Source organism: Thamnophis sirtalis, unplaced genomic scaffold (genome assembly GCF_051295495.1).
Source record: "Thamnophis sirtalis isolate CommonGarterSnake01/CBP01778 unplaced genomic scaffold, rThaSir2_p1.2 scaffold_5, whole genome shotgun sequence".
In the NCBI taxonomy this organism is placed as follows: domain Eukaryota; kingdom Metazoa; phylum Chordata; class Lepidosauria; order Squamata; family Natricidae; genus Thamnophis; species Thamnophis sirtalis.
The window spans coordinates 132,743,254-132,760,593 of NW_028261385.1; the positions used below are offsets into that span (position 1 = coordinate 132,743,254).

Sequence of the window (17,340 nt, forward strand, 5' to 3'; positions counted from 1 at the left end):
CATAAAAATAAACATTAGTTTATTGTTTATCAATGTCTAGAATTTGTCCATTACAAAACACTAATAACATTTCTTGTTTCACATTACATTTTTTCACTTACATTTTCTGAAACAAACACTTTCTATAACAATATGCCAGTGAGAGAAACCAAGCCCAAACTGCTTAATTTTAAACAGTTTCTTCAATTGAAATTTATTGAAGTTTGCAAAGGATACGTTTCCTTGAGGGGGGAATAATCTTTTTTAAGGTGGATTCTTCTGAAGCAGAATATTGCTTTGCGACTGAGTATATCTAACAGGCTTGGCAAGTTTGTAATTGGAGTTGCTGTGATGCAAACAGTGGTTAAAGAAGCATCCAGTGCTTGTCCAATAGAAATGAATAGACCGGCTATATTCCTGCTGTGCCTCTAACCACACTAACTTCTTAACTAATACCACATGCAGACCTCCAAGTCTGATTTTATAGGCCACCGAATGCCACGGTGTAGAATGTCATAGACATTTTCACAGTCACTTAGCAGCCACTGATGAGGAATTCTGAGGATAGTAAGGGTAACCAATTTAAAATGTATTATATGCTCCAATACCATTGTCCAATACTGTAAACTGTGTATGTAAGCATACAGGCTAACCTTGGCCTTAAAGGGTCTATTTCTGAGACAGTTTAGAGAGAGACTCTGCACAAGTACATATTTAGTCATTATTTTTGTGTTAGGGTATCATTTACTTTTCCCAGTTTTGGCCTGCTTCAATGGAATGATAATGAGGTCTCCTTCCCATCTTAAGGAGTTTTCTGTTAAAGTACAATTTGAAAGTTTAAGAGCTCTTGCAGTTGCTAATGGTGCAGCTTCCCTTTTTCCCCCACAAGAAATTCAGATCACCAAATTTTCAGCAGTCAAAGTACTTATTTCACCTTCGTTTAACTCAAAATATCCAGGCAGGTCATAGATTTGTTGTTCTGAGTCAACCAGAGCAAAGGAAGTGTTGTCATAGAAGTGGCATCCAGTATCAGATGGAAAGCTTTGGCATTTGCTCTTTCTATACTGCGAGGGACTCAGGGTCTCTGCTTTCTGGTGATCATCCTTGAGAGTTAGGAAAGTAGATTCTTTTCTCCAAGTACTAGCAGGGTTTAAAAAACGTCCACTTCTTGTTCTCTTATACTCTGAGTTATCAATGCAAGATACAAAAGATCCCAGTGGACGATTGTGAACCAGATCTGGTTTCTTCTCGGGAAGCTTCTGTTTGTAAGCAATATGTCCCCCCCAGCTCAATGACTCTGTGGTCAACGGAATGCTGTGATACAGTTCAAGTTCCCTAGTGTTCTGTGCTATATTTTTAGATGTAACACAATGTTGTTTTTCCATACCATGATCCCACACTTTGGCTCTGCAGTGGTTGAACGAAGGCTGACTTGGCGCAAGGGTGGACATGCTTCTTTTCCGAAATGGCTTTGTTTTTCTAGCTTCATGAAAACTTGCGGTTCTTCTGAACTGTGAACTTTTTGGGTATCCTCTTTCTGTTGGCTCTCCTTTGTGATCAAAATATCTGGGATGGCTTCTCCTCATTGAGGAATGATGGGGGCTCCACACGGAATCGGGCTGCAAAAATGCACTATCCATTCTAGAACAGGGCCTGTCCCCTGACAACTTCAGGTAATCGGGTGGCTGTTCTGGAAATGGAGACTTGATTCTAAACTTACTTGTCCCAGCTACCTCCTGGTTTTCTGTTTTCACTGTGTCCATGAGAGAGTTCTGAGCCACGTGATAAAGTTTGGTTGTTTCCGTAAGTCCCTTTTTCTTCATTTCTTTCAACTGCTTCTGGGCAAGGCGATAGCTGTAAATGGGAGGGATGATTTTTTGAGCGCTGGACTGCAAATTCTCATGAATTAATCCTCCTCCATTTTCGGGGACCGAATGAAGACTTCTCCTGAAATTCAAGGCTATGTCAGAAGCTTCTCCTGGGGAAAAACAAGAAGTTTCTCCCTCAGAAAAGCTTTCTAGTTGACCTCTGTCTGGACAGATATCGTCTTCATCAGAATTCTTTCGGAAGCCAGATGATTGAGGGGAGTCACAGTTAACTGGACTGCTGCACTTTGGGGTTCTGCAAAGCTTTCGCCATAAGGTGATAAGGATGGTTGCAAAGATAATTGATAAGCATAATGATATCCCAGTGATAGTTATTAGATTATTGGCAGCTCTTTCTCCTTCCATTTCAGGAGACATTGGTGTGAGGAGGCCAGTTGTAGTGACTGAAACACAGAGCAAAGACATCAGATAACAAACAGTTTATAAGTGCCAATCAACCCAACAAATTAAAATGCTTACTGTTTCTCACTGTATGGCTTTAAAGCACTTTGTAAACTACTTCAGCATTGGCGTCCTGATATCACTGTATTCCAGTACTTCACTAGTTGAAATGCAATCTTTTAACAGACTGATTTCCGATGATTGGAGATATATAGCTTTGTAGTTATTGCTTTTTACTTAGATGTGATGTTAGAGCTGGCCCAAAATAAGTTTGGAGCCAATTTTCTTTCTTTCATAACTAAAATGTATTGCACACTTGAAACATAGTACAAATGTGCACTATTTGTGCAGAAGTAACAGCCTCATTCGGAATGGCTAATCTAGCTATTCAAGAAACAAGGCATTTATTGTAAAAAAATCTACTTTACTGGGAAATTTTGGAGCTGCTCTTCGTGTTCATGATTTTGTGAAACATTGTTGAGATGGTTCCACCACAAAACCGTGGTAGAATAAAGCGCGCTCGACAAAAGCGCATACGTGACGTCATCACAGCGTGACGAAAACAGCACGCTGTGAGCGGTAAACTTAAAATTAACATGTAAATCTAAACCTAACCCCCCCCAAACCTAACCCTAAACCTAACCCTAAGCCTAACCCTTAACCTAACCCTAAACCTAACCCTTAACCTAACGCTAAACCTAACGCTAACCCTTAACCTAACCCTAAACCTAACCCTAACGCTTAACGTAACCCTAAACCTAACCCTAACCCTTAACCTAACCCTAACCCTTACCTTTATGTGAATCGGCTTGCTTTAATTTTATTTTAATTTTATTTTAATTTATTTTTAATTTTATTTGTCGCGCTGCTGATGACGTCAGGTACGCGCTTTAATTGGGCGCGCTTTAGTGGACCGCGGTTTTGACGGGTCACACTTGAGATATGTAAATTAAGACTGAGCAGAAGAAATAAGCTTGCCATCTCAACTTAATTGGGTATTTGGGCCCACACAATGCTCTGTTGACCAGGAAGTGGTCAACATCAAACACAGAAATATTCTCTCTAAAGTAGGACTTGTCTTGCAGTCAACCTTGTTTTGAGACAGAGCAAGCTCTGTATCAACCTAAATCTTTTAGCTTGGCATGTTGTGGGCAGCAATTCCAAATAGGGCTTATCCTGGGTTTCTTAGGAACTTTGCAATCCTGCAGGTAAGGTTAAAAACTGTTAAAAGACCATGCATTTGCATAGCTGTCAGTCAAGAATAATTTTATGACATCAATGTGTCTACCTCTTGTAAGGATATATATCTCAATATGTAAACAATATATGGCAGCCTTTCCAACCTGATGCTCTCTAGATCAGGGGTGTCAAACTGGCTGCCCATGGGCTGAATGCATCACATGCCGGCCATACCCTACCCCAGCTCTGCGAAGGGAAATATGTCACAATACATCATGTGATGGCAACATGATACCACAAGTTTGACACCCAAGCTTTAGATGTATGGGCTTGCAACTTGTAACATTTCCAGTGCATGGATAAATATTATACCACATTTCCACTGGACTCTAGGTGGCCTTAAATGGCAGTACCCTGGGAAATGTTGATTACATGAGTATATTCAAGTGTGCCAGTCAGACACAGCTCTACACTTGGGTTTCCTTCCTTCAAAGCTGCCTGCCTTAGACTTCCATGCTGACTGTTGTCCCAAAACAATATATTGGGCAGAGAGATCTCTTGAACACACACAAAAATAATGCAAAGTTATATAGACTATAGTGTTTTTGAAACATCAAGCTTACATACTGGGACATTCCTCCAAAGAACACGGAGAAGTTTCTTGTTGCCTTCCTGGGCAACCTTGTATCATGTGGACTGGGAAAGGCATGAGACATTCTCGAAAACGCTCACGAATGCCACCTCCACAAGTGGCACTACACGAACTCCAGGCTTGCCAAGTGCTCCAGGATCCTCCTAGGAGAACATAAATTATGTTACTGTAGAGAAATGTTCTCTGAAAGCTATCAACCATCCTGCACAAAAAGCAATAGATTAATTTATTACTTCTAAAGAGCAGATGGATTCAAATTCCTTGTGGAAACTGAAATTATCCCTTCCCAAAAAATACAGGCAGTCCTTGACTTATGATCACAGTTGAGTCCAAAATTTATGTTGCTAAGCGAGACACTTGTTAAGTGAGTTTTACTCCATTTTTATGTCCTTTCTTTCCTCAGTTGTTAAGGAATCACTACAGTGGTTACGTTAGTAACAGTTGTTAAATAAATCTGGCTTCCCCATTGACTTAGTTTGTCAGAAGATTGCAAAGATCATGTGACCCTGGGCTATTGCAACTGTCATAAATATGAATCGGTTGCCAAGCATCCAAATTTTTATCATGTGACCATGGGGGTACTACAACAGTTGTAAGTGTGAAAAACGGTCATCGGTCTCCTTTTTCAGTGCTGTTGTAACTTTGAACAGTCATTAAATCAGCTGTTGTAAGTCGAGGGCTACCCATAGACCAGTGTTTCTTAACCTTGGCAACTTGAAGATGTCTGGACTTCAACTCCCAGAATTCCCCAGCCAGCATTCGCTGGCTGGGGAATTCTGGGAGTTGAAGTCCAGACATCTTCAAGTTGCCAAGGTTGAGAAACACTGCCATAGACCATTAGTCACTTCGGTTGTTATGAGATAGACAAAAAATCTGGGAAATTCACCAGACTGCAAATGGTAGCAGACGACCTGGGATATATAAATGCTCTACAGCAAGGTAACACAGCTAAAGCTGATGACCCTTCAAAAAAGTGCATTTTTGTGCTGAACTTGCTTTTCCACTGACCAGAAAGTAACCCAAGGCTGATTAGTAGCCTTATATACACATGCATATGTATATGCCCACTCTTTTCTTTTAGGGTAAAAAACTTTACGCAAAATGCAGCAAGAAAATAATTAATAATAAGTCAAACCAATGGGAAGAGTAAGATAAAAATATATAAATTGAGCTTCTACCTTCTTCCGCAAGCCACTCCATCCCTTTTTATCCTTGCAAACCATCCTTGCTTCTATCTCATCTGTACACCATCTTTTGTTCCTTAAGCAGCATTCCTGCCCTCACCGCTTATGCTTGAAAGATTAAAAGTGTTACTAACTGGTTATTAGTAGAAACATTTTACATAAATCTAAAAACAGAGATCCAAAAACACTTTTAGCCACAGCATAATATGGTCTAATTCTACAAGCAAGAGTTTGGCCAAGAGTCAACAAGACTCTGGATGGCTTTCAACCTTCTGCATAGGTAAAACCAACATGTAGAATAACTGACCTGGGAAGAAGTCTGCATTTTGTGGTGATCAACACTGCAATTTCTTTCTTTGCTCTGACACCTAATTCCTAATAGGTGATATGTCATGTTACTGAAGCATTAAGTGATTGTCACTGAGTGACAATGATGGAGGAGTCACATGTGGTGATGGAGCAAACCTTTTTCTATGCAATGCTTCTAGATTCAGTCCCTCAGCACTTCCAGTTAAAGAAGGTACATATAAGAAATGGCAAAAGAGACTAGACTTATTGGCCATCTAAAATAAGCAATCCTGGGCAGTGAGCCCAATAAATAATTTGATGTTATATAAATTTTAAAACTTGACATTAGAAACACTTAATGTAGACAAACATGATATGAAAAATTGTGCTGCTCAAAATCTGTTCAAACATAGTACTTCTTGATTACAACAATTACCATTAAGCAAATACCTGTAATGTGCTAATTCTGCCCTATATCGCCAAATAACTCCTCTATAAACAAGGGGGGGGAAACCCCTGAATACTTGGTAAAAAGAACAGATTTGCCTAGATTCAGATCCAATTTCATTTAAATAAATCAGATTGTGTCAAAATAGATAAGGATCCAAGATGGGAGAAGATAAGGCTGAGCTCAAAATTTCATCCACTGAACTTCAAAACTGCAGGAATGATACTCCAAAGAAGTGTTCGAAACTTTATGATCATCCACACACTGTTACATTCCAACCTCTATTACTCCCACTTACTGTGGTCACATATATTATCTACATACTACTGGGATACAGGTTTCTCACCCTTCCTCTAAAAAAAAACCCATAGAAACAATCCAAGAAATGAAAAATAACAATGAGCTCTATCTTCTGGGACTGCTAGGAATAAGTTAAATGCTTCAGTCAACTTTCAGAAACCTCAGTTTGTCGATTGCATCAAAGTTCTCCAGAGTAAAAGCTCTCAGGTTAGTCACACTGACTAATAAATAGAAGAACCTAGATTAGCAAATTCCCCTATATCAAAACTCAAGAATGCTGTCAAAGGTCCCTTTCATCTCTCTTGGGTCATGAATGTCTTCCTTTGAACCATTTCCTTCCTCCTTCTTTCCTTCCTGGTCAATGAGCTACTGGGATGGGAGAATTCATTCTTGCAAGTGATTCGAAATCGTGACCTGACAAAAGCGCGAACGTCAAAAGCGCGCCGACAAAAGCGTGGCGCTAAAACCGCAATGTCAAAAGCGCGTCGACAACAGCGCGCCGACAGAAGCGCGATTTAAGTTAAGGTAAGGTTTAGGGTTAGGTTTAGGGTTAGGTTACAGCACGCTTCTGTCGTCGTGCTGTTGTCGGCGCGCTTCAGCGCTCATTCATTGGCGCGGTTTTGTCGGCGCGGTTTTGTCACCGCAGTTTAGTCAGGCGCGCTTTTGTCGTTCGCGCATTTGTGGTGGAACCATTTGAAATAGTTGGTTGAGAACATTTTTATAATTAGGCCACCTCAAAATAGAGGCAGCTATACCGATATATTGATCACGCTGCTTTGTGAGAGTTCTCTTGTTTATGGCATAATTTCCCCCTTTGTCCACTATACTTAATCCTCATTTCCCTACACAACAGATAAGAGCAGAGCTTGGATTGGTGATGACTGAGTCAGAGGGAACATGCAGCTCTACTGGAATTACCAGAGGGTTTATACTGGCAGTCCTAGTTCTAAGCCTTTATTAACAATTTCAAATAAAGAAAAAGGTGATTCATTTCTTGGCAGAGAAGTAATGCCTAATTTTTGTATGTTGGGCTGCTGAGAAGAAAAGGAGCAGAACTACCAGTAATTTTTTTAAAGAACCCTGGCAATTAGAGACCACAACTACTTCATAATTGTGGAACATTTAATAAATAAGACAATTTACCTCAGAAATGACACCAGTATGATTTTCAATGGCTTACCCCGAAAGCCTTCTCTCACAGAGGAAATAGAAGGTCCAGAAATAAGCAGCTACCTATTCAACTGCCAGAATTATTGCCATGGTGAAACTGCCTTGTGCCCTCCCTCCCTGAAAAGGAATTTCTAATAACGCCAAGCAACAGCCCACATTCTTCCAGTTTGAACTCATTCATGTATAGCTTGAAGAGTCTGTCCAAATTAGCCCCAACACACAAGTTGTATTGGTGGGCAATGGAACCTAGAACATATGGTACTGTGTAGGAGTCTGGTTGCAGAACTCTATCACAATGCCATAATATCCTCATATCGCGCTGTCATAATCTGGCACTTTACAGATATGTTAGTCTGTGAATCTTGGCAGTTGTAATCCCAACACATTTTGCAAGACACCATGTGTGATCTATGATCACAATAATCTTGTTAATCTATTTACTATGTGAAGAGATTCAAAATGGCTGTTGGTTCATTTCTTTCTAAGGCTACATTGGGGAAAAAAATGATCTGTGTTGCATGTCACAAAGTAGTCACGATCATCACATTTCTTTGTATATTTGTTATAATTAATTGTACAAGAGGGAGGTATTTTCCCAGTTGGTTGAGCAAACCACTTGTATCTCACCAGAGCAACTTGGCATGTTTCTGTAAGTGACTGGATACTCCTTTCTTTTTCTTGCTGAGGTTTGCACCATAAAGTCTGGTAGAAAATCAAAGTGGTTTGCCATGCCTTGCCCAAGGCAACCTGGAACACTAATCTGGATCTGAAGCCAATGCCCACACATTCAAATTTCTGCATTATTTAAATTTACTTGATTTGCCTCATCATCATACAATATGTATCTCCTAGAATGGGGAATATTTAAAAAAAACATTTAGATAAAATAAGAGAAGATGTATAAGTTGAAATGAGGCAAAGGACACAAATTAGATGGTGATGAGATCTGGGTTGTAACGATCTGGACAATTATTAGATGGCAAGAAACAAATATACAGCTAGTCCTCAACTTACAACAGTTCATTTTGGTGACCATTCAAAGTTATAACAGCACTGAAAAAAGTGACATGACATTTTTCACAGGGCTAAACTCACTTAACAATGGAAATTTTGGGCTCAATTGTGACCATAAGTTGAGGACTATCTGTATTTTTCTTCACAGCTATCTTGTGGTTTTGTGGATTTTTGCAGCTCACATCTGGTGCCTCTACTTTAGAAGCCACAGGGGGAAAAATGTACAAGAAAATTTATTTCTTTTTAAAGGCAAGATTTCAATGGCATAATCCAGCACCATCTACAGAACTGCATACATAGGAGAGCTTGCATATAGAATATACAGTTTATTTAGATGTTTTAAAAATTAGTAAGCTATTCATTCCTTTCATAGGTATGGGGACATACAATACCATCTTTTCCCCGTACTTTCATCCATCTAGCACACTATCAAGGCAAAAATGTTACCATATTTAGCAGGAATCTTAGCCTGTATATGCAGCTCAGCACTGTTGCAAACTTATTTGCAAAAGTTGATGGATTATGCTTTTGTATTGTACTTTAGTTTCCAGAAGGAATATGTATCCAAGAAGACCCTGAAATCCTTCAGTTTCAAATGAGACATTTTGGAAAAGTAATACAAACCAACATTCCTTTGGATTAGTACACATTCTTTTGCCCATGGTACGGAATTCACTTGGTTGGAAGAGCTAAATTCAAAACAGTATTTATTTGTGCCACTGTCAAACAATGTGCAACTGAGTTCTATCTGATGGTCCTCTGGATTCAGGATGCTTTCATATAGCTTTGACACCACTTGACCCAAAGGGTTATACTTAAACACAGCAATGCGTCCAGCAGAAGATGTGCATGGAGGAGAAATAACAGAAGCCACAACCGATGACTCACATCGCACTTCTTCTGATATGGCTAGCTTGTATCCAAATTTGCGCACAAGATCTATAGGTCCCAATGAAGCAATGATTGAACCCTTCTCTGCTGATTTCAGTAATGTTGTGATGTATGCTTCTGAGCTAATCACATGGCAGTCCAATTTCACCCACTGCGACTCAAAGAGAGAAAGGTGTTTCCTCGTTCTCAGGCCCAGTGTCTCATTTGAGATCAATGTCCCTAGTTCGTATAGGTTGCTGGTTAGAATTACATCCAGAGAAATCACTGTTTTATTGATGGGACATAAATATTCATTAGTAAACAGCCCGAGCTGAAGAGAATTCCCATGGTCACCTGACATCCTCCTCAAATCAAAGTCAAATATAGGCCATTCCACGTTGAGCAGAAGACTTTCTCCATTCTGTTGGGAATGAAGTCCTCCGATGTTTTCAGAAGCCAGCTTCAACCAGTAATTCCCAGCATTCTTAAAATAGGAACACTCAAAACCAACCACACCTTGGCGCTGGTCTTCTGGAAGCTGTTTTTTTGCAACAATTTGGTTGCTGCTAGCCTCCATGAGTAGAACAGAAGTGTTTTTCAGTGTGTTGTTAGCATCATAATAATTCTGAAAACTAACAGATACTGTAACATTGCTTAAAGCTATATGAGTCTGTTGGTCCAAGAGAAGTTTGATTGCTCCGAGAACTGGGGGGAAAAAGGAATTTGATAGTGTAATTAATGAGAAGAGCATGAAGAACTTACATGCTTTTTAGGAAATTTAACCAAGTATATAGCATTCCACCTAAGGCATGATAATTCTCAACATCCCTGAAAACTATAGGAAGGGATGGTAGAATTATCTCTCTAAAGGTTGCTGCTAGCTACCTTAATCTACATAACACGTGGATCACAACCTATTATCTGTTTAATTTACAATCCCAATTTAATTTAACCGGGTTGGACTAGAAGACCTCGAAGGTCTCTTCCAAATCTGTCATTCTGTTATTTTGTTTTAATCTCAATTTAATGTAATTTAATACCAATGTTCTTATGCAGAACAGGTGAAAGATTCAAAAAGCCCAATTCTGTTTTTCAAAATAGTGATTCTGTCCAAACTGTGTGCATATGTGCAATTGCTGAGTTATACAACAATTCAGATGCAGTAATGAACTTGCATTTAGAATGTGCTAGGTCCATTAATTCTCTCATTCTTAGCTGTTTGTAATATAAGTAAGTACAACTCTTAACCACAAGCAAGAAACCCCCACTGTCTCCACTCCTCCCTCCTAAATCTTCTCTCCTTTATCATTCTTGCAAACAAACAATTTTAAAGCGGCTACATCATACAATGTAACAGAGAGCAACTACATTGGCCAAACATATCTTCACTACTTTTGATTCCCTGTCCCATACTGGATTTCAATTTTTTAAAAAGAACATTTGTTTTTCTAGAAAGTTACACATTTGAAACCATTAACTAACTAAAATTAAAGCTACTAGCTAAAACTTTAAATAGCTCCCTTGATATTTGCCAAAGAAAACACTTAAAACTGTTTTGTACTGTATATATCAAGGTAAGAGACCTTATCTTCTGCTTAGTTCAAATCAATTGTGGCCGATGTTGTTGCTGTTAAATCTAAAATTCATTTAAGAAATGTGATTTTGGATCCATGACATTGCCTGCTTCCCCACCATCCAAAACCACCATTGAAGGAGGGTCCTTTTTTACAGAAAGTTCACCCTTCATATATGGAGGGCAGAGAAAACAGAGAGGACAACAGGCTAGTCTGCTTGCCCCAGTCTTCCTCCAGATGTGCAGAGTTATAGGAAAGGAGAATAACTCAAGTTTCCTCAAGTCACCTACTGTAGTTCTTCCAACTTAGTGCTTTTTAATAGACATCAAGGAATGATGGGATTTTCCAGTCCATCCATCTCGAGATGACATTTAAAAATGACAATAGTGATGTAATTTCCATCTAATGTTTCCACATACTCACCATAGTCACAGAGCACAACTAGAAGTAGGTTTGGGAAAATGTTCAGCTTCTGTTTCATCCTGATTTGGTGATCTCCCAACTCCTTTTATTCTTCATGTCCTATTCCAGCCCAAAACAAACTTCAGTTCTTACACATTTCTCTGCAATCAAAAGCCATGGAAATAAAAATCAAAATACGATGCCTATTAGCTCACTGAGGACTTGCAGTCCTAATTCTTAGACTTTCCAAGGTATCACCTTCCCTTGAAATTGTATTTTCAATCTAATGTACATCATCTTTGTCCAGTATCGTCTGTGGTCTCAGTGGCTGGAGCATCAGCCTCCACCATGTAGCTATCATTGGGACTTTTACGCAAATAAGAAACGAAGAACTGCAAAGGGAACCAGACATTTGGAACTGGTGCTTCTCTATACTTAATTAAGTTGTGCAAAAGCTAACTAAATGAATTCAGGATCTCAGCAACAATACACCTGAATATGTAGGTTGGGCTAGCCTGGACTAGATATAGATTGTATTTATGATGCCAAGGTGCTTTGGCATCATAAGCAATTCAAAATGCTCTTACGCTGCATGAAATGCCATTGTTTTAGAATGGAAATACACCTGCAAAAAAGTGGTTTCTTTATCCCACAAGAAGTCTCACTGTCTATGAACAATCCCTGCCTCTAGTCAGAGGTGGGTTGCTCTACATGGGGCTGCCCTTGAAGAGTGTTCAAAGACTTCAGTTGGTCCAGAATGCAGCCGCGCGAGCGATTGTGGGTGCACCCACGTACACCCACGTCACATCTATCCTCCGCGAGCTGCACTGGCTACCCATTAGTCTCCGGACCCGCTTCAAGGTGCTGGTCGTTACCTATAAAGCCCTACATGGCATCGGACCTGAGTACCTGAGAGACCGCCTCCTGCCGATTACCTCCCATAGACCGATTAAATCCCACAGGTTAGGTCTTCTCCGGATCCCATCTGCCAGCCAATGTCGGCTGGTGACTCCCTGGGGGAGAGCCTTCTCTGTCGCAGCTCCAGCCCTCTGGAACGACCTCCCCGTGGAGATCCGGACCCTTACTACCCTCCCAGCCTTCCGCAAAGCCGTTAAGTCCTGGCTGCTCCAGCAGGCCGGAGGGCTTTCGAAATATCCAGCCCCACGGAAATTGTGACTGTTGTGTATTTTAAAGTGTTGTTTTGTTTATTTATCCCCTTCCCTTGTTTATTGTAAGCCGCCCGGAGTCCTTCGGGAGTGGGCAGCATACAAGACCAATAAACTCAAACTCAACTCAGTTCAGCCCGGATTGGGCGAACCGGTAATAGCAGTGGCAGGAGGCTCTGCCCACCCGCCCAGACATTTCTGTGCATGCACAGAAGCTTCTGTGCATGCGCAGAAGTATCGCACATGCCCCTGAAATAGTAGTAAAAAAAATTGGCAACCCCCCACTGCCTCTAGCAGACTGGACCTTGCCAGTGTATTTAACCAAAGGTTCTGTTTCACTGCAAAATTGTTAAATATGTGCATGCACAATGAAATTCCACTTCAGGACACAAAGCTGAGCTAGGCCCTTTAACATACTTTCAGAACTGACAATAACACATTACTCTCTGTATTTATGACAATCCTTTGAAGTTATTTTAACTTTTTATGATCAGTTTATTTTCCCATTACAGACTTGCTCCCGTCTTGATTCTTTCTAATGTTTTCTGCTATTAGCCTGGGGGATCTGGGTTTCAATTACATACTTCATTAGTTTGCACAGAAATTACTGGGTCAGAAATTCAGTGAAAGAAGAAGAGAGAGAAAAAGTGGAGAGAGCATTAGAGCAATCAATGAAACATTAAGAGAGAAATCCAAAAATCATGTTGGGACAAGAAATAATGAGTTCATGTTCAACTGTACATAGCCAGATTTTACTGAACTGATCAACTCCAGAGCAGAATCAGATCGGTGCACAAAAGAATCACAAACCTTTTAAAAACTATACAGGTGGTCTTCAATTTACGAAAGTTCATTTAGTGACCGTTCAAAGTTACAATGGCACTGAAAAAAGTGACATGACCATTTTTCAAAGTTGCAACTTGTGCAGCTCCACAAAACGTGATGAAGATTCAGATGCTTCATGACTGATTCATATTTGTGACCATTGCTGTGTCCCAGGGTCATGCGATCCCTTTTCGCAACCTTCTGACAAGCAAAGTCAATGGGGTAGCCAGATTCACTTAACAACCGGTTTAGTAACTTATCAACTGCAACGATTGACTTAACAACTGAAAAGTCGTAAAATGGGGCAAAACTCAGTTAACAAAGGTCTCGCTTAACAACATAAATTTTGGGCTCAGTTGTGGTTGTAAACCAAAGACTACCTGTACTTTTGAATACGCAGGAACAAAAAAAAAAGTTCTATGTGTGCCAGCATCCTTGAATTCATTTTACAAAGAAAAAGCAGCATCTACACAGTTTTCAAAAATAAAGAAGTCTTTGTTGCAAGCCACATGGTACAGGTCGGTCCTCAACCTATGACCACAGTGGACCCCAAGATTTCTGTTGCTAAGTGAGGCAGTTGTTAAGTGAATTTTGCCTCATTTTCTTGTTAAGTGAATCACTACAGTTGCCCCATTGTGGTGGTAAGTCGAGGGCTGCCTGCATTCCCAAAGCAGCCCAGCGAATAAGAAAAATAACCCCCCACCATCCTACAAATATATAGTGCGTTTTCCTTCTTCGCCGACCAATAATTTAAGTGCCTACCTATTGCTTCAAAAGCGCGCTGTGCAACTGCGGGACAAGAGGAGTAACAGGCGGAGCGGGAGGGAAAGAGGCGAAAGAGTGCGGGCGCCGTATCCTCGGCTGCGCGTCCTGGCAGCGCAAGCGATCCAGTCCGAACTTGATCCTCCAAGGGGATCTCTCCAGTTTGCTCAGGGACGGAGCTCTTCCGCGGGGCGTCAGGTGAAGAAGTTGAGGAGCAAAAGCCGCGGGGGCGCCAACGGATGGCCTCGCCGCCGACCTCTCGCCCGTTTCTCCCCGCGTTGGGGGCTCATGTCTGGAGCGGGAGCACTGCGGAGACTTCTCCTCCTTGGCTACCGGAGGAGACGCGCCCGAGCTGGAAAGAGAGAGAGAGATGCGCCTCTGGCCTCGGGCGTGGCGCAAAGAGAGAGAGAGAGAGACGGGAAGCGGGCTGGCTGGCTGGCTGGCCCGCCCCACTGGAAAGCGCTGGCGCAGCCGCCGGGTCGGGAAAGAAGCACGTCCCGCCGCCTCTCACCGCGCCCTTCTGCGGGAAAAGGCCGCCCCCCCCCCCCTCGCCCTACCCTGCTCAGAATTGCGGGGTTAGTTTGTGAGGCGGGGCAGGACTAGCGCGTTGTGGAGAGCGCGCGATGGCGCCCCCCGAAGTTTGCCCGTGGTTAAAAACACGCGGTCCGTCTCGTGGGAACCCAGAGAATGGGGTTCATCGCCGCGCTCTCGGCGAGGTGAGAGAATCCCCTGCAAGCGCCCTGCGCTCGCCTCGTTTCCTTGAAAATCTCCGCGCGCCTCTTAGGCGGGAAAGAAGCACGGTGGGAAAAGCCCGGAGGTCCCGCGCCCTGCGGACAGAATGCTTTGAGGCAGGTGGAGGTTTGACGCGGAGGGTGGGGAAGAGCAAAAGCAATAGCAGTTAGACTTATATACCGCTTCATAGGGCTTTCAGCCCTCTCTAAGCGGCTTACAGAGTCAGCATATTGCCCCCAACAATCCGGGTCCTCATTTCACCCACCTCGGAAGGATGGAAGGCTGAGTCAACCTTGAGCCGGTGAGATTTGAACCGCTGAACTGTAGATAACAGTCAGCTGAAGTGGCCTGCAGTACTGCACCCTAACCACTGCGCCACCTTGGCTCTTAAGAGATTTTGAGTGGGGTTTCCCCCCCCCCCCCGTGTAGTTTTCAAGGATTTTTTTTAAAGTGGGTGCCTCGGTTGGAAGGTGAGAGGGACGTATTTAACTGCGAGGAACCCTGAACGTTTTTGCTGGGGAAAGCTGTCCCGGCATTGACTTTTTCCTTTAAGCTAGAAACAGGATGCGCGCATTTCCTTACTTCTGCACAGAAACGCACCACATTGATCACCCTCACTTCCTTAAAGCTAAGCATGATAGTAGCCAGCAAGATTTCTCCATTGGATCTGGGCTTTTGACCATTGACGGGACGAATGATGATTTGTTAATGAATTCTACTTGAAGGACCATTCAGTTGATCCGAAAATGGGTGAAATATTAAATAAACTATTGGAAAGGGCTGAATGTTTGCAAGAGCCTATTCAGCTGGAAAAGGTTATAAGCTAGACTAGAGGAGGAAATGGGCCCTGCCATCTGTAGTTGCCAGAGAGATTGATCTTTTTTTTTTCAGGAATGAAGGCAAGCACTCCCTGTGATAAATGAACAGACCTATTGAAAATTTGTCAAAAATGGTGAATGAAATAGAATGAGAGAGCTGGAGACACTCCTTGTTTACAGATCACAATGGAGGCAGGCAATTCGGTTCCACCACAAAACCGCGGAGTACAAAATCGCGCTTGACGAAAACATTGCGCTGTGATCGAAAAATGTAAAAATAAAGCGAAAACCTTACCCTAACCCCCCCAAACCTAACCCTAAACCTAACCCTTAACCTAACCCTAAATCTAACCCTAAACCTAACCGTTAACGTAACGCTAAACCTAACGCTAACCCTTAACCTAACGCTAAACGTAACCCTAACGCTCTAAACCTAACCCTAACCCTTAACCTAACCCTAACCCTAAACCTAACCCTTACATTTATGTGAATCGGCTTGCTTTAATTTTAATTTTATTTACATTTTTAATTTTTTTCGTCGCGCTGTGATGACGTCACAGGCGCGCTTTCGTCGAGCGTGATTTTGTCCTCCGCGGTTAAGACGGGTCACGGGCAATTCAGTCATTAAGCAAAGCAGTTGCAAAGTGAAACCACAACTGTGCTTACCCTCTTCCTTCAGCTATCCTTTGCTGAAGTATACAGATCTGCAAAGATCATAAATGGAAGGGCTGATCATAAAAGCTATTGTTGCTACCAATTTAAGATGCTTTCAAGATGGGATTAGTCAAATTAATGTAGGTTGAGACAAACAATGACTCCTACTTATAATAGCTGTACGTTTATCTGATGGGCAACATGAACAGGAGGTACTAGTGATTTCTTGTCCTTTGTGTAAGAGTCTGTTTAGTCATTCTAAAATAGGTTACAAGAGTTTATAGAGCTGTAACCTCAAGGGTCCCAGTCACCAGGACCCTCCTTGTATTAAAATTTACTACCATTTTAATATTTTTGCACCTCTCCACCAAGATGGCATTCTGGCATTCGTCCAAGGAAAACGCATACATAGGGACACACCAGCAAAATGACTGCCCCGGGCTGGGGGCAGGAGTTTTTGTTCTTTTATTCCCTCCCCCCCCCCCCCCCGGAGCTGTTTTATGAACTGAATTTTGTGGGTTCAGTTAAACAAGAATAATTCTGCTCGATTAGCCGCCTTTCAAGTGTTGCAATGGAGTTTTCATGTCCCTTACCGCCCGGATTGAGATGACAAAATTGCACTGGCTGAGAGCAGCATAGTTAATTTCATTCCACAGCAGCCTTGAAGTAGCAGCCAAACAATATATAGCAGTAGGTGATGAGATTCCCAGCAGTAAAGAAGGTCACCTATGCCAGTGGTCTCCAACCTTGGCAACTTTAAGACCTGTGGACTTCAACTTCCAGAGTTCCTCAGCCAGCAAAGCTGGCTGAGGAACTCTGGGAGTTGAAGTCCACAAGTCTTAAAGTTGCCAAGGTTGGAGACCACTGACTTATGCCATCTTCTTCCTGAGGGGGTTCTTGGTGCTCTCTGAGCTTGCTTGTTTCCTTGCAATTTTTATTCTGGTGTCTTGCCTGTCTGTGTGGGTGGAGGCGGTCTTAAGAGATTCTTTGGTTGGGCTGTTTACTGATGGCTCTTTGGCAGTTTCTTCTATTATATTTTCTTTCAGAATGGGAAGT

General features: G+C 41.9%; 1 protein-coding gene across 3 annotated transcripts; it reads right to left on the minus strand.

Annotated features, from left to right (window-relative positions):
• Positions 1–2: 2 nt before the first annotated feature.
• Positions 3–14,211, minus strand: THSD1 (thrombospondin type 1 domain containing 1). 3 transcript variants are annotated; one of them, XM_087716931.1, is made up of 5 exons: positions 14,081–14,211; positions 11,349–11,488; positions 9,106–10,056; positions 4,053–4,220; positions 3–2,248 (listed from the first exon to the last, which is right to left on the minus strand). In XM_087716931.1, exons 2-5 carry the CDS (start codon positions 11,404–11,406, stop codon positions 873–875), a joined length of 2,553 nt encoding a protein of 850 aa, XP_087573057.1. In that variant the 5' UTR covers positions 11,407–11,488; positions 14,081–14,211; the 3' UTR covers positions 3–872. The 3 variants fall into 3 exon arrangements, with proteins under 3 accessions (XP_087573057.1, XP_087573059.1, XP_087573058.1); XM_087716933.1 differs by having other exon boundaries at positions 11,349–11,447; positions 14,081–14,153; XM_087716932.1 differs by lacking the exon at positions 14,081–14,211 and adding an exon at positions 12,237–12,257.
• Between the last annotated feature and the right edge of the window lie 3,129 nt (positions 14,212–17,340).